We start from the raw sequence: 27,419 nt of genomic DNA on the forward strand, positions 1-27,419 counted from the left end.
ATCCCTGTATTTTGTAAGGTTTGCAATTCAATAAATAAACCTTATTTCTTATCAATTTCATTCTTTAAAATTATTTTTTCATAGTTTTATATGTTTTGCAATTCAGTAGCCCTTTCTATTTCCTTCTTTCTTACGGGATAACAGCGTACTATAATTATTTATAATACATATCTTCATACACTTTCTCAAGGTAAAATACTGTCACATTGGTATACATTGGAATTACAAGAGAAACAAACTGATCAAACAAGTATTGAAGTAAACGCTGCTCTTTAAATAAAATACTGTGAGAGGAACATGTGAGAATAGCCCGGAAAGCTTAGCTGGGTTTTGTTGCAGAAAACATTATAAATTGCCTATTTCTTGTACATGTAAAATTAAGTAGTCCGCAGGCTCTACAGACGGCTTCTAGTTCACGTTCAGATAGGAAGAAGTTGCTGCCTGATACTTGTGTGAAATTCTATAATGGATGACAAATTGATAAATTATCCACCAGCCATATAAGGGTTAAATAAGACATAAATATGATGCATGATATAGCATCCTTCAAGCAAAGCTTGTTGGATAAACTTGTATGATCTTGGGTGTAAGATTATTCCCATGTCTGAATACAGAAGATGTCATTAAACTAATTGAGCACGCTGAAACAAAGTCCCTCAGCATTGCCAGTCAAGTTCCTGGCGGTTACTTTTTATTTTTAAATGCTTTATTTTTATACTAAGTGCTTGTTTATGAGTATGATAAATGTTGCTTTTCGTTGAGAAATATATTAAAATAATATATTTTATTATTTTTTAAAATGAAATAGCCAGAAATACTAAAAAAATATTAATTTTAAACCAAAAAAAATTCAAATTTTAAAAAACAGTGTTTTGGCTCGTCGGCTGAAGACTTAGCGCGATCCGCAATATGATACATCGCAGAAAACGGATGAATAAGCACTATTGTGACAAATTGACTTGTATTGATTCCGTTAACAATAGCTCTACTTTTTCTATCGTATATGTCCAAAAGAGCATGTTGTCTAAAGTCCTCAAGTATAGCAGTTCAAGTTCGAAGTGAACCACATACCTGGCTTATAGGCTTCAAAAATGGGATGAAACTGAAAGGGCCATCAAGTATGTAGGTGGTAGCAACAAACACTCCTCCGGGCCTCAAAACTCGACTTACTTCGGCTACCTGCAAATTAAAGAAATATATCACATCATGGAATCGTAAGCTGGTAAACTTGAGCAATGTGGTATCATTTATAAGCACGCTTGTAACAGAAGCAAGTAGCAAAGGTAAATGGAGTCATTTTTAAAGCACACTTTCCATAAGCAGAATACTATAATTTTACAAGTGATGGAAAGTGAAACATATGATATCTGGCTACATGCCAAATATATAGCCAACATTCATTGTCTCATGCCCTTCAGTGTGTTTATTATCACCATAAAACCATGAGAAAAAAATAAGAGTGGCCAAAAATGAAAACGAGATAGGATTTTTGCAGAAGAGAATGTCCATCAAGGCTTGTCAAAGGGGCAAGAAGTGGTACAGTAACTTGTAACCAATAAGCCAGTATTTGACAAATTGTGCAATAGGCAGCCAAAGTTTTGACAAAAAGAGCAAAAGAACTGTTATGCAGGCATCAAAGCGTGGAAGCTTCAGCTTCACAACTGTCTGATTCCTTTGAGCTGTAAGACTCATGTCTTTCCCCTCCAGTCTCGTCTTTACATGCCAGTCAAAACCGTGGTTACTGATCTCCAATATACAATAATATGATAATATAACATCTAAAGACAAATAAGTTTAAAATACTACTAGTGAGGAAGAACTTACAGCCGCTGATGGTGAAGGCCAACAGTGTATAGCAGCACCAGCATGGACAGCGTCAAGGGAACCAGAAACGAAAGGAAGTCTAGCTATATCAGCTCTAACCAATATTAAGTTCCTAAAGAGATCAAAAACAATCATTGTCCCTCATCAATATTAGTTTCAAAAATAAATCAAACCAATTACAAATAGAGTATCAACTCAAGCAAGCTTTAAGCCAAAACTAGTTGAGCAGAGGAAGTCTCAAATTGTTTTATCAACAGAAACTCCAAATATATTCCATCAGAAATTGCAGCTGATATATCAATTATCAATTTCACTGATCTGTTGAGATGAATTCAGATCATCCAACAAAATGATAAACAAAATTAGTAGAAAGTTTTGGTTCATACTCTTTTGGAAAGTTTTCCTCCTGCTGGACGAATTCATAGCACTGTTTCAGCATGTTTTCTGAGTAGTCCAGAGCCGTAACAAGAGAAAACAACCCACTCTTGGCAAACAATCTTGAAAATAAGCCACTACCGCAACTAGCATCTAGAATATTGCCACCTAAAACTGGCTTGAGGTAATCCTTCATCATTTCAAACTGCAGTCCAGATCACTGTGAGTTTACAGGGTTGCCTCACAAATAAGATCTCCAACTCAATAAACAAATTTCCTGGGAAAGCTTTCAGAAAGAGATGTCTTGTTACCTCCTTCTCCGGGCCTGGAAAACCACCCCATACAAAGTTTTGACGCCAACCTCTCTCGTAAAGGAATGATATGAATGGTGTTCTGATTCAGAAAAACAATAAAAGGACAACCAAAATTTTAATATTTGGCACTCATACTCATTGTGCGTGGTAGCATGAAATGCATCAGTGTGATGACTATATATTCCTCCTGTAATTTTTATCCATACAATACCATTCAAGTCAAACTAAACCACAACGTTATACAAAATTTGATGCTGTATCTAGGCAAAAGATGCCAAAAGAACTAATGTTTCCCAAAGAAGAAGTTCCAGCGTAGGTTGTCTGGATCTGCAAATGAATCAACATAATCGCTTATCTAGCCAAGATAACCAAGTTCAGACTGGTTGTGGTAATCAACAAACGCCAATCCCTTCAAAATGAAATTTACAATCACTGAATTGCAGCCCCGCATCTCGAGAATGCAATAGAGTCCAGCGTAAAAGGCTCAAAGTTTAGTTAAAAGTAACTTGACCCTTTCTTCTGCTTGACAGGATAGTTGGTTTTAAAAAGACTAGATAGCCATCATTAGTGAAGCATGATGGGTCGGAATTAATCCAATTGCCATCATTAGTCACTGTAGCTGATAATCGATCATTGCTCCAAGATGGACAAATCTTCTTACATGTACTTTGCAAAAGTCCTAGTGTGAACATGTATAAACATTATCCATGCCCCAAATTTACTATAAGCACCGTGTCCACAAACTCTATTTTAATCATAAAGATTGCAATAACTATTTCATCGTCACCTGAAAAATTCTGTGGCCATAGGCATAGCATCATCATATGCCTTGGACCCACTTGCTACCGTCAATTCAAGATGTGTTTCCTTGCCTGAGTAAGTCTTCTTACAGGTGCTGCACTGCAAACTAGATCCGCGTGCAGAATCTCTGTGCCATGTCCAACCATTACAAACATAAATCTAAAGAGCCTCACTGATTCCATGCCAAAGGTAATAACAATTTCCGCATACATTTTTAAAAATAACTTACACAGATAAGACGTTAGCGCCGATCAAAGTTACGGGCTCGTAACACACGGGACAGGCTAGGATGTTCTTGCTGCTACTGACATCCTTTTCAACCACCACAGGATCCTAAATCCAATAAGAAAGACAGATGTTTCAATTTAAGAGCAATCAATGACTAATCATTCAAGGTTAATAAATAACCTATAATCTCAATTCTCAAATATTCATCAATGAACACAAAAAAAAGGTATAAGGCCTGTAACATTTTATTTCACTTCAATTCCCTCTGATTTCTCTCATCAACCAAACAAAGAAATCAAGTGGGTACTTGTAATCACAATAAAAACTGACTTAAAAGCGCAATTATGCTCTGGAAGAATAAAAATACGGACTTAATGATTTGAGAAAAAAAAATGATAAATTTGAAAGAGAAGAAGGAAAAGCTGACCGTTGGCCTGGTCTCAACAAAGGCGGTTGAAGAGGCACGAATTTTTGCCGCGAAACTAGTGCGTTTAAAGCTAGGGGTACAGTGCGGTGTGAAAAGAGCTCGGCTCGATTTGGTGAGTTGACTCGGGAGAAACGCAGACGAGAGGTTGCTAAGCATTGAGGAGGCCATGGCTTCTTTCAGCGTCTGTCTCTGAGCACAGAGAGTGGGAGTTAATGAATTATATGAGATTGACGGGAAAAAAAGAGGGGATAATTATATGGGACACACAAGTTTTAAAAACAAAACAGAGAAGGACCACCTTAAATTATGCTGCCACACCGGCAACATGATACCATTGACCCCCCTCGTGTACGACACTTAACTACTAAGCAAATGTTATTAAAATATCTGCTTCTAGAAGAACGAGTTCTTTTGGTGGTGAGAAAAATGACTGTTTTTGGGTGTTAGCTAATGCAACGAGGTGTCCTGAGTTATTTATTATTTGTCTGGCTGGAATGATAAAAAAAAAAATTGAAATTAGCTAGTGCAACATGCTGATTCTTAATTGAAATTAAAAAAAAATAAAATGTCTTCAAAAAAAATATTAAAATTGATGAACTTAATGACCAAATAACCGGACACTTTTGTGAATTATAATTTAAATCAAATTTAACAGCTGTACCATTATTAGTGTTTGTGTATATTAGTAACATTACGCAAATTTAAATCAAATTTAAAGCCCTGGTTATGGATTAGCAAGGTCATCCCAGGCTACTCTCAATTTAAAAAAAACAAATAAGTTAAATGATTTTATTTTCTAAAAAATAAAGTTAATTGATTGATGGATCGGTTTTTAACATGATTTCTAAATTTTTAACTGGGCATGCAAACTTTTTTTTTTATGTTTTTTTTAACTCAGACTAGTCTGAATTTTACAATAGTGTTTGAATATTTTATGTGCAAAAAAAAACATTAATTTAAAAAAATAAAAAAATAATTGATATCGATACTTTTGGGTTTAATGTATGTTTTCTATACAAGGAGCGTCAATCTGGAAAAAGGAAAATTGACAAAAAAAATCAATGAACATTATTCGAAGGAGGTTAAAAAGAAAAGAAAAGAAAAGGAGAACGGCTCAACGTGTCATATTATTTGCCTGGAGTTCAAACATTGTTTTATTAGTTGTGATGGGATTCAGATGGGCTGGTGTCTGGGCTGGGTAAGGATGAGATTATGGGCAGAGTTTTAGGCCCAAACTGGTATATAAAATAGTTCCTGTTCGACAGAGTCCTTTTAAATTCTTATTTTTTAGCTGGGAGTAAGAGTTCGTTTCAACGAATGATATATATATATTTGTGTAACTAGCTACCTTTCAACAACAAGCCCGTCTAGCTCAGTTGGTAGAGCGCAAGGCTCTTAACCTTGTGGTCGTGGGTTCGAGCCCCACGGTGGGCGATAATAACTTTTTGTACTAATTGTTTTCCCAGTTTACATCCGACAGTGGTTGTTAGCGCGGGCGGGGCAAGGCAAGCCAGTAATGAAAAACCATTTTATTTTTGCTTTCTTAACTAGGGTGGAAGTATACTTATTTATGGACGAGATCTGAACATTTTCTAATGAAAATAATTTCATTTTAATCTAAACTATTTTTATTTTTCGTCGAATGAATTTGTTTTACATACAGCAGTACTACAAGTATAGGGTATGTATCAGTATCCTTTTGAATCTCAAACACTTAGATAAGATACTATATTTATGAACTGATTATCCTAAATGTAGCAGTGATATATAGTTGTAAGCTGATATTCAATGACTTTAATATCCTAGCATGGGTCCTTTAGGTTTTTTTTTTTTTTTTTTTGAACTTACCTGCTCTGGTGTTCGTCTGGTCTAATTCCAAATCGGAACGGATGAGGGAGTATTGTTTTTATTTGTTTCTCCAGGCAACAGAAATTGTAAGGCGAGGGCACAAGCATGTCAAATGTTATGATTTCTTAAGGCATAAAAAATATTCAACTCTCTCTCAACGCAACTTTTATAGCTTGTTTGAAAATGCGCTAGCCAAATTATTTTTGTTTGGAATTTTTAATTATTTTTATTTAAAATTTTTAATTTTTTAAATTATTTTGATATATTAACATTAAAAATAAATTTTACAAATAAAAAAATTAATATATATATATATATTCAAACAAAATACATCATTTAGTGGTGGGTTCTGCACTAAACGTCGATGTGTCCATCGTGTGAAGTGGACGTCGTTTAACCTTGCTGACTCAGAACAAGAACAGAGCTAAAACCCTCCTCTTTGTATATTAAATTTTGGTTATTTAATTGGTAATTAAAATCTGACAACAATGGTAGCTAGCTTGTTGGGCGAGCTTAAAACATTTTAGCTTCTGATATTTTTAATTATCGTTCTCTTATTTCCCTGCCGACATAGCTTTGGTGGCGTGGCACGTACAGAAAAGTTCCACTTTCCTAGCCATAAAAATGATCGTTAGTTGATGATATTGATGTGTCGTAAAACGACACCATTCCTTGCCTGGAAATTTAAAAATCTTGCTGCCACCCTTTAATTCTGTTTTCATTTTTTTAATCACACGAGACAGTACTTTTTAAGGTCTTGCCACGTATTTGTCACTGTGCTTTTCGAGCATCGATATTTCAGAAAATAAATAATTGTAAATTAAAATAAAAGAAAAAAACCATTCCCGCTGAGAGATTTCCAGGCCGTGTAAGTTCTTAGCATTAGCAGAAAGCAATTTACAGTTTTCTCGAACTAGAGAATCATTCCCATTCGAAGATCTGTGGTCATCCGCTGTTGGAAGAGTTCAATTGATTCCTGAAAGAAAACTTGACGACAGACATGCTATGAATATGTACATACAAGTTTTATCGCATGGAAAATGAACAAACACATGTGATGATACAAGAAAAAATAAAAAGAAATTTTTTTTCAAGGGCTGGCACAAATAGCTGGAATTTTCAGCTAAAGATTTACCCGAACTCGGTGTTGTCTTGGTCCGAGCATCAATCCTACTCGTCATGCTATTCTATATATTATTATTTTTTTGTTCTCATGAGCCACCTGTACAAGCTTCTCATGTGCAATTTTATATGCGCACATGACTTTTTCTAAGCAAAGCAGTTATTTTTTTCTTAGCCACTAGAGTGCACTAACCATTTTTTTTTTTTTTTCATTTGTAGTATGCATGGTATGATTATTTTTAGATATGATGTTAGAGTTTTATTAACCAAATAATTATAAGTTTAAATTTTATTATTTTTATTTTATTTGATAAAAATCAAGTATAAATTAAATAACATAGACTTGTAAAAATTTTAAGTCAACGAACTCTTACTTATGAAGCGGTGTTAGAAAATTATTTAAATTATATCTTTAAAACTCACCTAACAATTTTAATTTTTAGATTAAAACAACTATGACATGAGAGATTAACTAAAGGTTATCATGGCCAGCTAAACCAACACAATATTAATTTTTTAACCAATGATACAATTACTTCTCCATGAAAACAATCCAAGTTATGATATAAATACACCTAATCAATAAAAGCAATTTTTAGCGGGGAAAAAAAAAAAAAGACAAGCCAAAGTCACTCAAAAGCCATGAAAGCAAGATGAAAACATTGAAAGCAAAGCCAAACTAAGTCGGTTCATATAATTTCCAGCCAGATATACATTCCCTAACCTTTACTTTATTTTTCTTTTAATGTATATTATATATATTCAATTTCAGTAATATCATAGATGTGTATACAAGGTTTCAATATATAAATTCTCTGTAAAAATTAGTGTATTTTCGTTTTATTATTTAGACTATTTAATAGCATGGTGTAATGTATTTTTTTAAAAAATATTTTTAATTATAAATACATTAAAATAATATATTTTTAAAATATTTTATTTATTTTTAACATCATCTCATTAAAATCATTAAAAAATATTAATTTAATATTTTTTCACCCAAAAAATATTTTATAAAAATAAAAGTAACCAGTGATAAATAGGGCACTTGAAGAGTGGATCTCGATGAGTTGGAGGTCCAATGCGTGCATAATCATAACGAAGAATTGGTGGAACGTGATGTGGAGATTAAGACAATATAAAATATTACTTTAATTTATTCTCAAAGTGTTAAAAAGGGAAACCCCAAGGAGATGTTAGACGTGATAGATTTTTATTTTTTTTTAATAGAGCCAGAAAATCCCCGGCCCTAAATATTGTGAAGGCAAAATTATCTATTTTTATAAGTTTGAATGGCTATATATTTGAAGTTTTAACAGGTAACATCAACACTGTTTGATGGTATAAATACATTAATTGCCAGGATTTCATTACACGGCATCTAAAATATTTGGTAATTAATATCTTGATTTGTCAAAAAATAAGTCTAAACGTTTTTAGTGATACTTTACCCGTTTAATACACACACACACACGTGTATATATATTCATTAAGTAAGATGTATGGGATCTTACAATGACACCTGGAAAAATCTAATTGAGAAAAGATTGTGTATGTGTAGGCTCAATATATCCTTGTATAATACTTGAATCTTCAATCCTTACATTATTTTAATATAAATATAGAGCTTGTCTAGTTCTTGTTGTGTTATATGTCCCGAGAGATTTAACATGGAAAACACTTTGATATTGAGTAATGATGCGGTGTCGTGTGTGAAGCTGATGTACTGTTTGAATTTAATAATATAACTTAGATTAATATTTTATTTAAAAACTACATGATTTGCTTAAAAATAATTTCTTTTTTTTAATAAAATAAGCACGGTGGAATAAACTACATTATAAGTATTTTTTTTTGTGATTTTACGTAAAAATATTTAAAATTATAATAGGAACGTAATTGTCGTGAGTGTTGGGCTAAATTGCACAATATATATTTATAAAATTTTAAATTGCTTAAGGCTATTCTTTACTTCTATATAAAACAAACGTTATTCCATTTCAAAAGATATATAAAACTTTTTTTTTTTCAAAGTGGAAACTAATATACATTTAACCTACTTTATAAGAAAATCATATTCCACTTTCAAAAGTAAACAACTAATTTTTAAATAATTACTTAATTTCTTATATACTTTTTAATTATTTTGATGTAAAAGCTAAAAAAACATGAGATTAAAGAAGCTTTTATAAAAAATGTTTTTTATTATAAAATATTAAACATGTAATTTTTAAAATATTACCTAATAGTTTTTTATACTTTTAATTAATTTATTTTAAAACAATTAAAATAATAAAAATTAAAAAATCAGTAATCATTAAATGAAACTCAACCAACAATTATCCTTTCATGAGAAATTTCTCATAATTTTACAAATAGTTATAAGCTAGGCTCCACCTGGTGATCTAGTATAAAAAAAATTCACAACTTGAAACTTGATCCAAGATACATTTTAAATTAAACTAAAAATAATATTGATTGGTGGAACATAGTTGATCTAATCAAGTTTTTTGTAATTCAATTACCTTGGTCAAACCTTGTCTAAATCTAGCTATATTAGCTCCAAGAATTTTTATTTAAAATGAATGCATTGACCCTAGCTAAATAAAAGTATTGAGTAGGTTGACTCGGTGATCCTTGAGTGAACCTGGTATCCAAACTGTTTTTTAAATTAACCCCCGAATTGAATATGACAGTTAAGATTTTACATCCAGAAAATAGATAAAACTAGATAGGTGGCCCGTACTATACTATAAGCCTGATCAAGTTTTTTTCTAATATAAAAAATATGTCCAGGCAATGATAACAGTTTTAAAAGAGCAAGAAAAATTTAGGATCCAACTCATTGATTTAAATGGATTCAATAATATATTTTAATTTAATAACATGATTAAAAAAGCAAGTGATAATAAAAAGCCTAATCAAATCTTGAGGAAAAAATTGAAAAAAATTAATTTTGAAAAAGAACAAAAAAAAACCTTGACTCAAGTTAAAATACTACAAACTTGTATAGAAGAAATTGAATAAAATAATGTAGATTAACTCTCATTCCAAGCAAACTAAATAATAAAAGGTAAAATTCTAAAAAACTTATTTTGACAAATGAAGTTGTAAAAGTTTACTAAAAATCTAATAAAAATAAATAAAAATCTTGCTGTCTTTAAAATCATTTTTATTTTTTAAAATAAAAATAATGCTGCTACAATTCTCTCTCTACAGCTATAGTTACTTAAAAGCTATTTTTTTTTCCTCTAAAAATTTACCGGGTCAATCAACAAAGTAGCAAATCTTTTATATACAGGAAAAGGAAGTAGCTATAATTCTTTAAAGAATGGCCCACTGCGAAGTGAACGAATATATGAGCAAACAATTCACTGTTATAGAACCCTCTTTGTAGCAAAACCTCGGGTGCCTTGTGCAACAGTAGAAACATGTAGGTGTTTAATTTCACGTCTAGGCAGTTAGTTAGCTTCTACATGTAAAGGGGCCATCTGGGCTGAAATCTACTTTTGTATCGTTTTAAATATGTTTACGACATTTTCGCTGATTTTTAAAATTTTGTTTGGTAATGTACTGGTCAGGTACTTGTTAAAATTTTAATTTTTAATTAAAAAATTTTTTTTATATATTTTAGATTATTTTAATAACTTGATATTAAAAATAATTTAAAAAAAAATAATATTTTTTTATAAAATAATTATTATCATAATACCAAACACTATTCAATCACCTCTATAGTTATGTTTCTAGAAGGTGAATTTTATCCTCCATCAATACTTTTTTTTCTTTTTTTTTTTAAATTAATATTTAAACTTTCAATTTAAAAACACATCAAACATTTAACACCTTTAATAGTTAGCTGAGATATAATTTCATAATAATCACTTCGGTAATAATTTCTCACTTTTTTAAGCTCCTATCCCACGCGACCTGGGTCTTATCGATTCCAATTCAACTAAGCTCCATAGATTATATCAATCTTCCGAGGATAAATCGCAAAAGTAAACTCCTCTATTTGGCAACAAGAACTACGAATGCCGCATCTGGCGAATCTCCACAGATTAAACAGCTTGAAAGATGGAATTTTGCATAAAATCCTAATCAACGAGAGCCCTTCATTGCCTCTCTCACCGTAAACGAAAACCATCAATGAAAAGCTCCCTGCCACCACCCCCTTTCTGACTGGTGATTATTTCATTGAAAACCATGAAAATCCGTTGAAGTTTTAACTCACCGAAACTATGAATTCCAGGTCTGTAGAATCTGTAAGAAGCTATCGATCGAGTTCTAGTTTGTTTACGGACGTGGCTGTGTTTGATGGTTGTTTTTTCATTACTTGATGTTAGAAATGCCCCTTTATTTTTGCAGTTATAAAGCGTTTTAGTAAAGGTTTAATTTTTATTTTTTTTTTGAAATAATTTTTTAATATTCTTAGATCATTTTAGCATACTAATTTTAAAAATTTAAAAAAATATTATTTTAATTTTAAAAGGCTGCTGTATCACAATGGTAATTAAACGATCTCTAAATTTACAAAACTTGCATTTAAACTATACAGGTGAGGGTGGTTCCATCATTAGGAATTCATTCAAGAGGCACGTGCAAGTCACGTGATACCTTGTCAAATAGGATGGAGAATTTTGAATTTCTTAACAAAAGGATGGATGGAGGATCTAAGTTTTTATTTTAAAGACTAGACTATACATATAAATTAAAGAATGATTCAATTGTACAAAATATATTTAGACTATACTAATATATTTAGTGATCTTCCAAAATTATAACTATATAACAAATATTAATACGGATAACAAAAGAATATTTATTCATATTTATTTTAGTACTATGTTAGGACTTTACGCAAGCCTAAAATATGTGTTATTATTAGTAAAAATCAAGACATTTTGATCTACTTAATATAAAGTTTAAGTAAAAATCAAGACATTTTAAAAATATAATTTTAATAAATATTTATTTGAAGCCATTTCTATAGCAAATAGATGAGCGCAATTTTTAATAAATACTTGTTGTTCAAGTAACCATGCGGGGCAAGGTTTATTCTATAGGTCTCACGAGGCCTCTCTTTTAGCACGAGATACTATAGTATTTAATCGATTAGATTCTTGGTAGACGATATATATTAAGTAGCGATAATCATTATTTGCAAGGCAGATGAAATAGAAATATCGTAGAACCTAGGCAAATCTCTTTAAGGAATCTCTAATTTTGTTCGTCGGAGAGGCTCCAAGGTAGGTTACATTGGATGGCAGCATGTGGGACACATGATTATTTTGCGCACTTTCGTCCCTAGGGTCCACTGTTCCTTTTATAAAAAATGTTTTATTTTATTGTTTTTCATGTAAAGTAAGTGTCTAGCTAGTTAGGAAATATTTTGTAAGAAAGTGATTTTTAATAATTTTTATACTCTCGTATTAAAGTAATCTGAAACCATATAAATCATCAGTTTTATATTTTTTCAAATAAAAAATATTTTATAAAATATTTTAAAAAATACTAGAACAATAATAGTAATGTTTAAGGTAATGTTTTGTTACTATCCCGGGAAAAAAAAAGTCAAATACAGTAGGAGATGAACATGTTTGGTTAAATAGATAAAAATATAAAAATAAATGTTTTTCTTATACAATTTAAAAGTAATTTTATGTCTTTTAAAAGAAGAGGTTTATATAAAAAAAAACATATATTTAAAGATAATATTTATTATTTTTTATTTTTAAAATATTCTTATAAAATTTTTTTAATTAAAAATAAAATAGGTTATTATTATAATTTTCAAATAATAATTTGAAATTATGAATTCATAGTGTTAACTCGAGTTGATTATATTTAAGTGGCATGTATTAATCCAATTCAAAACTTGAAACCAAAAATAACGATAAGGATATTATAAAAAGCGATAACAATCAAGCAGATCAAAAGAAATCTCAGCTGATAAAACAAAAACTCAAAGGGCGAAAAAGCTCAACAGGTCGCGTGCTAACTGCTCGAGCCCAGAGGACTTCGTCAACACACTTTCCCTTTCTGGGTAACTGACGATGATAGTTTTACCATACAAAAAATAGGGTGCCTTCTAAGAATTTCAAAGGGGTCTTTAGTAATTAAATGCAATTTAGAATTTGAAAACGACCACTTTCCCGTATTGCATGCCTGGAAGCCACTAGGGAGGCCAGTATCCTGTCCAACGGATACCTTCAATTCCCGTATAAAAGACGCAGGCGATGAAGACACATGGTTTATATGGCGAAAATAACCCTCGGACTGTCACTCTACCAGCATCCATTTCTGTTCATTCTCATCCACATCGCAGGAGGAAAATTACCCGAAGAAGAAAAGAAGAGAAGTTAATTCATGGCGAGATCAGAGACGGCCACGCTATTGGTGGGGCAGCCCTCTTCACCGCACGTGAAAGCCTACTCTAGCTCATGACCCACAAAATGATTTGATATCAAGTGTTGAAGGGGCATCTGAAGGTCACAGATTTTGATTGCTCACATGGGGCTGTGGAGTGTAGCAGAAACGATTCATTTCTTGCATCAGAAGAGCAAGCAATATTGTTCTCCAAAAATTATCTGCCAACCCACTCTCTTGGTCACCTTGAGAGGAGGAGGAGGAGCATCCAACTTCTTTTTCTCCAGTTGTAGATCCTTTGTAACTCTTACTGGGAAGAATATTGTTGAGAAAATTTATATTCATATCTCAATTACTTTTAAAAATATTTTTAGTATGGTAATATATTAAAACAATATTTTTATTTATTTTTTTTAAAATTAAATTTATAATTCGTATGGCAGTAATGGAAAGATAGAAAAATCCCAGGGCGGCATGAAATTCAAATTCAGCACCGGGGAAAGAAATAAAGAAAAACAAAAACAAAATAAGCCTCATTTTCAACTCCTTTTTCTTTGCTTTTAAAACAGAGCAAGAAAGAAAGAGTAGCTACTACACTACTCCCTCACTCTCTAAAAGTGAAAAAACCCCTTCTCTCAAAAGCGAAGCCAACAATAAAAACAGAAAGTTCTAGTAGATCAGGACATCATAGTCATTTCACTCAGATCCACCCATATTCTCTCCCCTGAAAGACACTCAAAACCAGAGCAAACACTCTTATATACTCTCTCACAGTCTGAGACCATACAAGTAGCTCTCCTCGCTTTCCTTCCTTCCGGTTCAAGCACTATTATTTATTTTTCTTAGAAATAATGGAGAGGAGCACTCCGGTTAGGAAACCACACACTTCCACTGCAGATCTGCTCACGTGGTCCGAGACTCCGCCTCCTGATTCTCCCGCCGTTGGCTCTGCTTCTCGCTCCACTCGGCCCCACCAGGTAGCTTCCACTTTCAATTTCTTCTTTTATCCCCTTTCATTTTCATAAAAAAAATTTAATTTAGTAGCTGATTAATCGTTTGGTGATTGATTTATAGCCGTCAGACGGGATCAGTAAGGTGGTGTTTGGAGGTCAAGTTACCGAGGAGGAGTTCGAGAGCTTAAATAAACGGTGAGATCTGTGGATCTTAATGGTTCATCATAAACTTTCTAAATTTGGCTCTGATGAGAAATGATGATGGTTTCGATTGTCTAAATTTGGAAAATTGAAATCACTTTGTTTCACACAATGGGGTTACTGTTGGTTTGATTTTGAACATTTTGTGCCTAGGTAATCCATCCAGTTGTCCTTAGATCTGTTGAAGCAAACATTTTCATCAGATTCTTACAATAAATAAATAAATTATGTATACTCTTAAGTTTTGTTTTACATTGTCTTACTACTCGTACTTGATCTTTAACTCATAATTCTCTCTGATTTTACCCTACTCGAGCCAATATCCTAGTAAAGGCAGTACAGTTTCTACCATTTTTTTTCTTGGTCAATGATATGGCTTTTAAACCATGTTTCCTTGGCGTGGAACATGACTGGTTGTTGGGCCAGTTTAGAAATATTGAAACAACCATTTTCAAGATTGTTTTCTCAGTAGAAAATTGAGTGAAGATGAGTTTTTGATTTCTGTGGGATTGCCGAAATCTTTGTTCTCTGATACTAGAAAACCACAGTTGTGTATGGCAACTTGATCGTTTTGCGTTTGTTTATTTAGCAACTTGCTGTTCATTCTTTTGAGGTTTCCATGTAAGGTCTTTGACTAGATTAAGTTTGAAATTCTCAGGAAACCTTGTTCTGGGTATAAAATGAAGGAGATGACTGGCAGTGGCATTTTTGCAGCCAATGGAGAGAATGATTTGGCTGAATCTGGCAGTGCCAACCCCACTGCTAATAGCAAAACAGGGCTCAGAATGTACCAGGTATCTACTACATCGTTATTGATTAAATTTGTTTGAGCTCACATACAATTCTTTGCCCACTTCAGTGTAATTTGGCTCAAAGGATGTATATGATATGGTAACTTATTGTTTTGATTTTGGGAATTGCCAGCAAGCAATTGCTGGAATCAGTCACATTTCATTTGCAGAGGAAGAGAGTGTTTCTCCTAAAAAGCCTACTACCCTGCCTGAGGTGGCCAAGCAGCGCGAGCTAAGTGGAACCTTAGAAAGTGAGTCTGATGCCATGTTGAAGAAGCAGATCTCCAGTGCCAAGTCCAAGGAGCTCAGTGGACATGACATCTTTGCACCCCCTCCTGAAATTTTACCACGGCCAACAACTGTGCGTGCTTTGGCTTTGCAAGAAAGCATCCAATTGGGTGAACCTTCTCCACGAAATGTAAGCACTTCTGTCAAACTTTCTAATACAAGTTTGTGTTGGTGCATAAACAAAGTGTTTTGCTCTCTCCCTGTTCCTTTTACTCTCGCTTTGCAATGGAATTTAACCTGTCTCATGAACTGGTTGGGAGGCGTGGTAATAGTTGTCATGCATGTAGGCCAAAGATAAATTCACTGAACTGCTGTTTCTAGAAGTAACCCATACCTTGTTTTTCAAATTCTTAGGATATATGATAGCATAATATTAGGATAACTGTTTAAATAAATGGACTTTGTTTTCCACAATTGCATGCCAGAGAAACCGCTGAGTGTGGCAAAATTGACCTTGCAATAGCATTGACCTGCTCCTTTGTGATTTTTGTTCTAAGATATAAGTTGCCTGTTCTGATCTTTTTCTCCCGGTTTTAATTTGAATTAAAGCCTGACTGGTTCTCTGCTTTGCTTGAATTTTATAGTCTGCTGGAGGTCAAATGTCTATTGAAGAATCAGTGGTGAAGACAGCAAAGAAAATTTATAACCAGAAATTCAATGAACTTTCAGGAAATAACGTATTCAAAGGTGATGCTCCTCCATCTACTGCAGAGAAACCACTGAGTGTGGCAAAATTGCGAGAGATGAGCGGCAGTGATATATTTTCTGATGGGAAGGTAGAGTCTCGAGACTACCTAGGTGGCGTACGCAAGCCTCCTGGCGGTGAGAGCAGCATTGCCTTGGTTTAATTTTTTAGGTCTAACCCTGTTATTTTATCATTCTATCTGGTTTTGTTTATTGCTAGCGGGGATGTGTTACTGTATTATTTGACCTTTCACTGTGGGTTTTGGGAATATGTTTTAGGTCTTAACACGCCAACCAGTGTTGTGGACTGTTTGCTAATTGGATTGAATGTCCATATATTCTCGTGTTTTTGAGTGCTTGTTTTAGTGAATTACGTGGCTGTTCACCAGAATTCATTTTGTTAGCATGACATTGCCATCATTATTGTTTGTGATTAATTCCTATGAAATGTTTTCTTTTTTCATTTTGATCCACTGTCGAAGAATTTTCTTGTCCCCGCTGCCTTCATTGATGGCTCTGCAGAGGATTCTTGTGCTTGTCGAACCTTAAAATTCATAGCTGTATGTATTGTCATTTTATTATTTTCCACGACCTTTAGAGTAGTTCAGAAGACAGTCCATCAAGGCATTGGCAAGAATAACTGTAATATCATAGCTTCGAAGTCTAAAGATTGTCATATTTGTGCTGTGCGCTTTAGTCCAGTGCTTCTATCTGTTGGTTGATGCATTTGATGGGTTTTTTTGTGAGCTATCGGTTAATCCAAATCTGCGTCCATCTCTTGGAATGGTTAAGGAAACTGGTCATCAGATTGCTGACGAGTCTCAATGCTGGGTGTAAATGACAAGTTCTCTGAATAGCTTCTTCCAGACTGGTTCATGATGACTGTCACAACACGTATTCCACCGTTATGGTGGAGGTGGAGGGCAGGCCATGCTATTTGAAAGGGAGTTTCTTGGTAACCACAAGTTAAACACGCGCGCGCGTTTGATGTTGAAACAAGCACTGATTCAAATCAGGAAAATTTTCAGTCGTTATACGGCAAAACACAGGAGCTGTAGCATGCCACAAAAAATGCCAGGGATAATTAATGCATCTCCTCACCAACTGTCCCCGAAGTTCCAGTGTAATTTCTTGCCCAATCCTACGTCTCTGCCACTTCTGTCTTGTTGAGTCAGGCGAGCAGGGTTCTCCATCAGAAGGAGAAGACAAAAGGACGAAAATCGGAAGAAAAAAAAAGCCTAATAAAAGATGGAGCTAACCCTACGAAGGGTGTCATTTTTAAAAAAATGAGAAGCATGGTTATGTCTGGATTGATGGATTAATTCGAGATTTTAATTGGATTTAAAGTAAGTAAAATTCAGACTTGTAATTCGCCTAATAAAACTTGTTAGATCTGCCGGGTTAATTTATCACTGGGTGACCCGATGAAACCTAGTAAATACCCTTTATTTTTGTCCATGAAAATTTCAATGTGCATGGACAAAAAAAATTAGTGGTTTTAGTCAAAAGAGAAAAAAACAAATTATTAATGAAGATAAAAGCTCCAAGAAGAATAGACGCTGTCTCATGCGCTGGGTAATTTTATATTTTTCCCCGGTTTAATTTATATACATGAGACTTTTTTTTTTTTAGTCATTAACCCATATCAAAGTTTTTTTTATATATAAACATTAGAAAAAGGATTTTATTTTTTCAAATCAGAATTAAAAGTATATTAGTATATATATTTTATATTCATAATAAAAAAATTATGTTTTTGTTTTTTGGTTTAAATATTTTAATTTTTAAAATAAGATAATATCTGTTCAATATAAAATAAAAAATCTTTCTAAATAATTTTAAAATTTTTATTATTTATAATATATATATCATATAAATCTATTGTATTTAATATTTTTATGTGAAATATTAAAATTTTATATTTTTATTTTTTAAGATTAATCCGAGTTATCTTTATGTGGATTTTTTATGCTGGGATTTGGCATATGGAGCTTTTACATAATTACTTGTATGGGTTTTTGTATTATAAAACAGCTCAAGAAAAAATGTCCTTTGGATATAGAAATCAAGCCAGTTCTATCGGATCGTAGCTCATGACCGAGAAAGTATTTGTGTTGAATATATTAGAACACGTTTGGTGACTAAAGGAAAAAGAAAATTCCCTAAATAGCACTTGGCTCGGCCGAAAACGGATGGATGGTTTTCTTGGGCAACAAGTCGGGAAACTTCTCACCGGATACTTTATCTATTCTTCTTTATTTTCTCTCTATACACAGTATTTTCTTTAATTTTTTTTAAGCTATTAAAAAAACTAAACAACTTCTAAGGCAAGCACTCTAAAAAGTTGTATGAATGGGTTTTTCAAAAACCAATTAACTTCTAGACGAAGTTATCAAATATATATATATATATATATATATATCAAAAAAGAAGTTGATACAGAAACCAAGTCAACAACCTCAAGTGAGAAAATCAAGGAAATCAGTTGCACCAAAGATACCATTAACAAACACACAGTAAAATAAGAAAATAAAAAAAAAAGTCATTAAAAAAAACCTTTAAAAGAGAGAGAGAGAGAGGGTCGTAGCCAGAGATACTCTCGTTTTAGTGGCAGTAACTTGGTACATGTGAGAGAGTAGTGCCGGCTCAACTTCATTGTAATGGTGTGAGCATGAACACGCAGTAACAGATCGTACTACATCCCCCTCCCTCACTCTCGATAAAACCCATTTGAAACAAATACAAAATCCTTCACTTTTCCTTCACAAAACCCAAATCCCAACAATATTAACAACAAACGAGATTAAAAAATATGCGACCTTAAATTCTTGATCACCCAGAAAACATACCCTGAGTACTGTGTGATTTGTTTTTTTTTCCCTAAGTGCGTATTTGGCTTTTTCAAATAGATTTCTGCTGTGGGTGTGGGGGTTCTTTTTAACAAAAGTTTGTCTTTGTAAAAGTAGCTAGGCAGATATATTGCTTATATATATTTTACATATAGGTGTATATTGTGTCTGTGTACATTTGATGATGATGATGATGATGTATAAACAACAATCTGAGAGGGAAAATAAGGTTATGGAGAAGATGAGGAGGAGAGAGGAAGAGCTGTTGAATGGAGGAGGACTGAATGGGTCATATTTGAGGCTTCTTCATAAGAAGTCACTTTTGAGTGGTTCTCCTTTGAGTGATACTAGTGTATCATTGCAATCATCACCTGAGTTTTCTCCTTCAAGTTCTTTCTCAAATGGGTTTTGCTCTTCTGAGGATGCTTCAGGCTCACCATTTGCAACAGCACCTCCTCTTTCTCCTCCTTTATTTGAAGAGGCTACGTGTCATCAATCACCGAGTTACCTTTACTTTAATGGACTGAGTTTGGATGATTCTAAATCAACTCATAACATCAATGCTTTGTCTCAAGATTTTGTTAGAATGAATATTAGAGAGGAACAAAATGGCGGTGTTAAAATGAAGGGATTTGAGATGGACCCGCATGGTGATGGTTTTGGTTTTGGTGATGTAGTTGTTGATGGTTCTCTGGGTGTGGGTGGTGTACCATATAATGTTAAAAAGCATGGCTCGTATGGTGGTTTAAACAATGGGGATTTTAGCAATGGTGATTGTGATTCGGAAAGCTTTCAATCATCTACTCGTGGAGCTTCTTTGAGTTGTAATGATGTTATGGGATGTAGATTTAATGGATTTGAAAAGGGTGGTTTTGATTCAGTGGAGTCTTTCCTTGCCCATAATCATCAGTCCGATGATTTGTGTCCTGGCTCTAGGTGGTTTGAAAACCAGAGCGATTATTTTTTGGAGCAGAGCAAAAAACAGGGAAAATGGAGATATGAGGGGACTCATCAATCGCAGAACCCATTTAGCAATAGACCTTTCATTAACGACGCTCTTGTTGGCCCTCAGCAATATAAAATGGATTCTAATGGAGGCAGGGTTGCCATGGATTCATTGAGTTACTCTTTGTTGAATGGTCATGATCGATTGGGTAAAAGTCTGCTGTTAAAAGGAAGGACTATACCAAGCACTCCCAACGGTGTTCCTCAGTCTCTCATGTCTATGAAAGGTGCAGGGGATATGGAAAGTCTTTGCCGTGCGGATAGTTTCATTTTACAAGGAAAAGGTCTCAATCATGCCAGCCAAAGAGGGCATGATTCTTTGAGATATCACAAAAAGAATCACTTCAATGAGATTGCTGCGCGGAACATGCAGGGGAAAAACATTAAACCAGATGATTGTTCTCTTCATGAAGGAATACATGAAAATGGTCGGAGACTAGGTAATCATAGCCCATTGCCAATGGCTCCAAGTTTTACTTCTTTGAATGAGTTCCGGGGTTATGTATACTTAATGGCACAAGATCAGAATGGCTGCCTTTTCTTACAAAAGATTTTTGAAGAGGGAACAAGCCAAGATGTTGACCTAATATTTGATGAAATTATTGGCCATATTGTTGAACTTATGTTGAAGCCATTTGGCAATTATGTCGTCCAGAAGCTATTGGATGTGTGCGATGAAAAACATAGATTGCTGATAGTGCGCATGATCACCAATGAGCCCGGAATGCTTGTTAGAATTTGCTTAAACACATACGGGTATTTTCTATACCTCGAATTGTTGCTGTTTAAATTTGTAGTTTGTTGATAGTCACCGAAAAAGTTTATTGTGTTCTCATTTCTTTTTATGGTTCTATGGTACCAGCACACGAGTAGTGCAGAGGTTGATCGAGACACTCCAAACCAGGCAGCAGATTTCTTCAGTAATATTGGCCCTGAAACCTGGTGTGCTTGATCTTGTCAAGGATCAGAATGGAAATCATGTTATTCAGCGTTGTTTGAACCTCCTGAGCAATGAAGATAACAAGGTACAACCTTTACTTCCTGAGTTGAGTTTTTAAAATTGAATGTTTGCTGCCATGATCTGCCATGATTTCTAAAATGTAATTTCACATTCCTGAGTTACCTCCTTGATGCTATTGTAACTCGGGAATGCAAATAATTCTAGGATGAAAAAAACATCATGCATAATAGTCTAGTTTTGTTCAAGCTTCTCATTATTATCGACTTTCTACCGAGGCATGCGTCTTTCTTTTCTTTTTTCAAATTTATAGTAACATATAAACCAACGACCTGCATGATATCACTCCAACATTCAATCATACGCTGAAGCTCAATCGTTGACTGTATGTTTCATTATAATTACAATGTCTTCATATCAGTTTGTGATTTGATTCTTTGTGCAGTTGTGGGATAGTGGTGGCTAGTCCAAGCTAACTGGGCTAGCTGCTAAAAACATATCTTGAAATCCAGACCTGTCCTAATGTGCTAGGGATAGATTTCCATTTCATGTAAAATTTGCCTCGTGCTAAACTTAATCCTACTTGGTATTTTTTGTCCGTTGAAAAACAATATGAAGCATGCCCAACATTAACACCATAAGCCAAGCACATGCCTCTATCAGAAAAGAGGGGTAATGCCAAAGAAACATCTAAGCATTGGAAACAGGAAGAAATATCTAAAGAAGGATCACCTAATCTAAATTTTAACTTTGCCACATTTACACTATCTTAAAGCTATCGCAAACACCAGCCTTCATATTGGGAATTCTCTTCATTATACACTGTCAATATTATGCATCACTAAAATGGGATTTCCAGAAGTTCAGAGATCTTTCGACATATAATCTGCTTATATGCCACTAGCTGTATTATTGTAGAATTTTCAATTCAAATTATCATTCCAGGACCTGTATGTTCGCCTTATAAAAAAAATCCACTCTTTTTCTTGGTAATCTGCATCAGACCTCTGCTATATATATGTCCTAACAGATTCTGCAACTTGCTCTGTCCTCATTCATGTTGATCCTGCTTTGCAGTTTATTTTTGATGCTGCGACAAAGTTTTGTGTTGAGATCGCAACTCATCGTCATGGATGCTGTGTAATGCAACGATGCATTGCACATGCCACTGGAAAACATTGGGATAAGTTAATGACTGAAATTTCTAGAAATGGATTTCTTCTCGCACAAGATCCTTTCGGGTAAATCACTTCAAGTGTTTGAACTCTATGATTTTGTTATTTTTTCCTTTTATGTGTTGATCACACACCTGTGCTACATGTCAATTGAAATTACCGTAAGATGTTTATTCCCTTTTACTTCACACTACCAATTAAACAGTTTCTATGAGCCTCAAGATGCATGGTAGTGTGGCTTAATGAAAGTGCTTCATTTAATACTAAATGATATCTATGCTACCTTGTCATTGCATTCACGGTAAGTAGTTGTTAAGTATTATAGAATAGTTCACATTGACTTTATTGTCGAAGTTATTCGGAGTCATTAATCTGTTGCTTACAACATCCTTGGGCATCACTCTTCAGCCTTTGCTTATTTCTGTCCACATGAATGAAAATGAATTAGATATATTAGATCCTGAGAGGGGCAACACCACTAGCATGGTGCTTAATGATTGACAGGTGCTTGAGATAGTTCCTGGATGTCTTTAGGTTATGACACTAGAGTACAGTTAGATTTAGATACATTGTTTGAGTATAGTATGGGACTTGTAATTTCAATAATCGGACCACCTAGATCAAATTGAACGTTTCTATTTAAGAATTTTTGCCTGCTCTGTCCTTTCCTCCTAACTGAACTACCATTTCTCATGAGCAGTTCAGGTCTTACAAGTTTATTTTTACATCCCGTTGTCTTTGATGGTCGTTCTCCTATCTTTCAACTCATCTCCCTCAATTTTTATTGGTTTCATTTTTCTCATTTATTGATCTTGACATTTGCAACATTATATCATACCTTCTTGTTGTTTTGGCTGCTTAAGGAAGCGATTTAGTTACTGTCAATATCCATAATCTGTGAGTGTGGCAAGACAAACTTCTACATGACCCTTGATGGGAGCTTCGGGCTTGATTATAGGAAGGGCATGGAAACATATGCTTATCAATATAAATGCCTTAATTTTAAGTCATTCGCCATCAGTTTTATGCATGTTCTTAATTGTTTTTTGCATTTTATTAAAATTAACTTTAACATTCCGCTGGACAAAATATAGCACCGGGATTTGTTGTTTATATTTAGCATCTGGTTATAGCTCTCTCACTCTGAAGGTGCTTTATGTGTCAACAGAAATTATGTTGTTCAATACATCATGGATCTAAAGAACCCATGTAGCATTGCCATCTTGCTTTCTCAATTCGAGGGGAACTATGTGCACCTCTCCATGCAAAAATTTGGCAGCCATGTGGTTGAGAGGTGCCTTAGGCATTTCGAAGAGAGCCGGTCACAAATTGTTCTTGAACTGCTCTCAGTGCCTCGCTTTGAACAGCTGCTGCAGGATCCATTTGCCAACTACGTCATTCAATGTGCTTTAGCAGTTACAAAGGTTTAGAAACCTAGACCCTTAACTTTATGAGTATACTACTGCATTAGTTGAAGTTGTTACATAATAAATCTCTCTCTCTCTCTCTCTTGTTATCGTTGTTGCATTTTCTTCTGAATAGCAGGGTGCTCTTCATTCTTTACTGGTCGAAGCAGTCCGACCACACTCGACGTTACGCACCAGCCCGTATTGTAAGAGAATCTTCTCACGAAACCTGTTGAAGAAATGATGTATATGTATCTGTCGGAAGAAGTGTGGCTCATTCAGAGCTACAACCTTGTTCACTACCAGTAAGTTTTGTTAGGACTGCAAGATGTTGAATTCTAATCACAATTTGCTTCTGCGATCCTGGAGACAAGCGCACAACTTTGGCTCTTTGGAAGTGCATGGCCTCCAAGATTCTGAGAGTACAAACGGAAAGTTGTCTTCCTAAGTTTATGATGCAGATAAAACTATGTATTATTTTGTTGTCCTGTTGCTGTCTAGCTCATTCAAACATAGATTGTAATATATGTCAACATGGTAAGAACCTGGATTTCAGTTTCCAAAGTTTTGTGACTTGGGGATGGCCGGATTACCTTCCTGTTGTCTGTCATCGTTGTTTGTTAGGTCAGATACGTCGATGCGCTCCATCTGTGTATTCTGATTTGCACGACAGTTTGGAATGCATGGATGAAAAGGCTGTTATTAATGTTGATTTTTGAATATGAAAATGAGGAGGCCGGGAGCCTTTTTATGGTTACATTGCCAATTGGTTATAATGACAGAATATCAAAATTACATTAGGGGCATCCAGCAGCATATCTGGCAACCAATATGAACTTACGGCTGTCAGTTACCCTAGGATAATGAGTGCCACTGGCAAAAGTTTTACAACGATTTGAAATATGTACTTAATGGATTAGGGGGAGAGGGAGGAGCAATTAGGCAAGTGAAAATTGTTAGGAAAACTCTTTGAAAGGGCAGGTACTTTATTTATTGACTATAGGTCAAGTTTCAAAAACCAGCATACAGATACGCATAAGACTGACAACAGACAACATTACAATGATAAAAACCACACGAAGCAAGGAAAAACATGAAAACCAGGCTGATAGTCCAATTCCCCTGTAGCAGAATCATATTTTGAAATAGATTGAAGCTTAGGCATCTTCATGTCCAACTAGTTCCAGAAGTAGTTTTTCATACTCGCCATGGGTGTCCTTCACAATGGCACGATCCAGAGGTATACTGTTTCTTCGCTGGTATTCATCTTTTATGAGCTTCATGTCGATCTCTGCCCTTGTAGCGACAACTCTAGTCAGAGCACCTTCATCAGTTCCTCTTTTGTTGATTGCCAGACGAAGAACCTTCTCAAAGTACTTCTCAGGGCGTGTCAAGCACTTAACTGTGGCCCTCAGCAATGCGAGGAACTCATCATTAGGATCGGCTTTCAAGTCCTTCACATAGAAGGGCCCATTAAGGAATTAGCAATTGATGATCAACTAACAGAGCCTAAATATAAGACTATGCTTCCTACGAAGATGAAACCCCCACTTCTGTGAGGTTTATAAATGCCAATCAGGGATGAAGTGTGGATTAAGATTGGACTGGAAGGCGTTACTGATAACTACAGCTGTATAGCAAAGTTACCTTACAATAAAGCTCATAACTTGCATACCTTGTTGATATCATTACCAAATTCATTTTTGTATTGGTTCAGAGAAGCATTGATCTGTGCTTTGCTCCTGGTAGCCAAAATCCTGATGAGTTCCTCATCACTGTAAGCCTTATTTGAAATCTTCTCATGGAGCATCTTAGCCTCTGATTTTGCGAGGGTCATGTTCACCTCATCTCCATTATAACGGTAAGAGGACACAAGAGGAAACAGAAGCTGGGTAGCACAAACATGACAAACATGAAGCAGCCAGAGAAAAAAAAATTGAGTAATAATAAGGACAGGCGGAGAGGATTGCATTTCCACACACAGGAAAAAGAAAAAAATGATCTCTAACAAATAGATAGAAAATATAAAACAGCTGAATTATGAAAATCCACATGAAATGCTCACAAGGCAAGTAAAATTGATGCTTTCAATGAATTCACAAATCTGTCATGACACTAGATCGTCAATGTGTAATTTGAATTATTGAAATGCTTTTATTGTAAGTCTAGAAGCTGTACCTTGCGGAAGTCCCCACTTGTGTGATGTGCAACATCCTCTTCAAGGGACTTCTTAAAACGAGCATGATAAGCCTGCCTTGCAAGAAGCAGTTCATTTGAAGACCTCGTGCAGGCAATCTCCATAAGTACCTGATTGCTCGAAGTCCATCTCTTTGTGGCCTCATTAGCCAAAGCAGCATCCCTTTCAGCCGGATCAAGGGTCCAAAGCAGCAGCACCCTCTAACCGCGAGGTATTTGGAAAATCATAGTACCAATGTTAGACTTCGAATATGTGTGTGTGTGGAAAGCAGAGTCATTAGATAGTCTATTGGAAGGCAGCGAGGAGAAACAGAGAAGGCATTGAAAATTGAGGTTCAGACTCTGACCTCAAAATCATTTGAAAGTTCCTTGTCCAATGCCTTGAGTAGATCTTCCCCATAAGCCTCAGCATATGCCTGTCGAATCAGCTTGCGTTGAGCAGCATTCCTGTGACCCAAAATGGATATGATCAAACCCTCGTTTGTCCCCCATCCTGCAATCAAAATGGTAAAATTATCCAACCATGCAGTGACTTCCACACTCTCACTTGAATGAAAAGGAAACCTCTCTATCTTTTTTTTAGGGGGTTAAATACACAAATCTGGATTTATAATTTAATTTAAAATTCCAAATAGTCAAAATCTACAATAAAATACACTTTTGTTAAAGAAACCAAGACTTTTACGCCTGATTTGCCAAACAATTATAGATCGAGTGATTCCAGCACTATTTGTGTTACAATCAGCCTTCAAAATGAAGCTCCTTTAACTTGAAGATGAATTAAATCATCTCAATACAACACACGCATATATACGAACATGCGTGTTTGCAAAAGTGCCCGTGTGTATATCATGAATATGATCGTGAACAGATCATGATCATCATCAGATCAAACATGCGAACCTCAAAAGATTGAATCAAACCAAAAACAGTGTCCCCAATCATATGTACTATTTAAAAAAACAAGAAAAATGCTATATTTGACAACGATCTGAACGTGAGAATCAAAAGTAGATCATAGAAACAGGGGCACATGTTTGTCCGGAGAAAAACAAAAACATTGTTTAGTAGTAAAAGAAAGAAACCTGAGAAGGCTTTTCTCAGCTGCTCAACGTCTTCAGACACGGGAGGAACTTCTTGAGGAACCGTAAGAGTCGACATTATTGGATTTGGATAGCTCTTTCGATCTTCTCTCTCTCTCTCTGTTCTGTTCGGACTCGAAAACGAAAAATAGAATGCGAGAATGATATCTTACGCGTCCTTCTCTCCCTGTACTCGTGGGCATTGTTATAAGAACTTATCCGGGGAACCCGGTCAATGAACGAGTATCGACTTCCACGGCGAAACTTGGGATATCCTAATTAACTTGAAAAAATTAAAAAATATATATTTAAAATTTTATTGTTTTATATAAAAAAAAATTAAAAATCAATTCACTTAAACTATACATAATATAAATAAAAAAAATTTAAAAATTATTTCAAAATATTTTTTATTTCATATTAAAAAAATATTATGTTAATATGTTATCTTTTTAAGTTGAAGTATTTAAACTAATTTTTTTTTAATTCAACATTAAAAAAATATAAATTTTTTTATTTATGT

General features: G+C 34.4%; 4 protein-coding genes and 1 non-coding gene across 7 annotated transcripts; 3 read left to right on the forward strand and 2 right to left on the reverse strand.

Annotated features, from left to right (window-relative positions):
- Window positions 1-154: 154 nt before the first annotated feature.
- Window positions 155-4,240, reverse strand: LOC118049173 (uncharacterized methyltransferase At1g78140, chloroplastic). Of its 2 annotated transcripts, XM_035059102.2 has the most exons (8): window positions 3,970-4,234; window positions 3,544-3,647; window positions 3,301-3,441; window positions 2,511-2,592; window positions 2,211-2,404; window positions 1,825-1,936; window positions 1,072-1,179; window positions 155-460 (listed from the first exon to the last, which is right to left on the reverse strand). In XM_035059102.2, exons 1-8 carry the CDS (start codon window positions 4,135-4,137, stop codon window positions 320-322), a joined length of 1,050 nt encoding a protein of 349 aa, XP_034914993.1. In that variant the 5' UTR covers window positions 4,138-4,234; the 3' UTR covers window positions 155-319. The 2 variants fall into 2 exon arrangements, with proteins under 2 accessions (XP_034914993.1, XP_073263871.1); XM_073407770.1 differs by lacking the exons at window positions 155-460; window positions 1,072-1,179 and adding an exon at window positions 1,461-1,713 and having other exon boundaries at window positions 3,970-4,240.
- Window positions 4,241-5,330: 1,090 nt separating this feature from the next.
- TRNAK-CUU (transfer RNA lysine (anticodon CUU)) lies at window positions 5,331-5,403 on the forward strand. Its single transcript has one exon. It is a non-coding gene; the product is annotated as a tRNA-Lys (tRNA).
- Window positions 5,404-13,919: 8,516 nt separating this feature from the next.
- On the forward strand, window positions 13,920-16,688 carry LOC118049176 (uncharacterized). The gene is made up of 5 exons (XM_035059107.2): window positions 13,920-14,285; window positions 14,383-14,456; window positions 15,121-15,256; window positions 15,387-15,671; window positions 16,126-16,688. The coding sequence occupies exons 1-5, from the start codon at window positions 14,160-14,162 to the stop codon at window positions 16,387-16,389; spliced, it is 885 nt and encodes a 294-aa protein (XP_034914998.1). The 5' UTR covers window positions 13,920-14,159; the 3' UTR covers window positions 16,390-16,688.
- A 2,070-nt stretch (window positions 16,689-18,758) lies between these two features.
- On the forward strand, window positions 18,759-24,379 carry LOC118049174 (uncharacterized). Of its 2 annotated transcripts, none has more exons than XM_035059104.2 (5): window positions 18,759-20,835; window positions 20,942-21,104; window positions 22,115-22,278; window positions 23,381-23,636; window positions 23,755-24,379. In XM_035059104.2, the coding sequence occupies exons 1-5, from the start codon at window positions 19,256-19,258 to the stop codon at window positions 23,860-23,862; spliced, it is 2,271 nt and encodes a 756-aa protein (XP_034914995.1). In that variant the 5' UTR covers window positions 18,759-19,255; the 3' UTR covers window positions 23,863-24,379. The 2 variants fall into 2 exon arrangements, with proteins under 2 accessions (XP_034914995.1, XP_034914996.1); XM_035059105.2 differs by having other exon boundaries at window positions 18,760-20,835; window positions 23,758-24,379.
- Window positions 24,380-24,571: 192 nt separating this feature from the next.
- On the reverse strand, window positions 24,572-27,087 carry LOC118049175 (annexin Gh1). Its single transcript, XM_035059106.2, has 5 exons — window positions 26,900-27,087; window positions 26,162-26,307; window positions 25,797-26,015; window positions 25,294-25,506; window positions 24,572-25,072 (listed from the first exon to the last, which is right to left on the reverse strand). The coding sequence occupies exons 1-5, from the start codon at window positions 26,973-26,975 to the stop codon at window positions 24,776-24,778; spliced, it is 951 nt and encodes a 316-aa protein (XP_034914997.1). The 5' UTR covers window positions 26,976-27,087; the 3' UTR covers window positions 24,572-24,775.
- Window positions 27,088-27,419: the final 332 nt, after the last annotated feature.

This window comes from Populus alba, chromosome 2 (genome assembly GCF_005239225.2).
Source record: "Populus alba chromosome 2, ASM523922v2, whole genome shotgun sequence".
Taxonomy (NCBI): Eukaryota; Viridiplantae; Streptophyta; class Magnoliopsida; order Malpighiales; family Salicaceae; genus Populus; species Populus alba.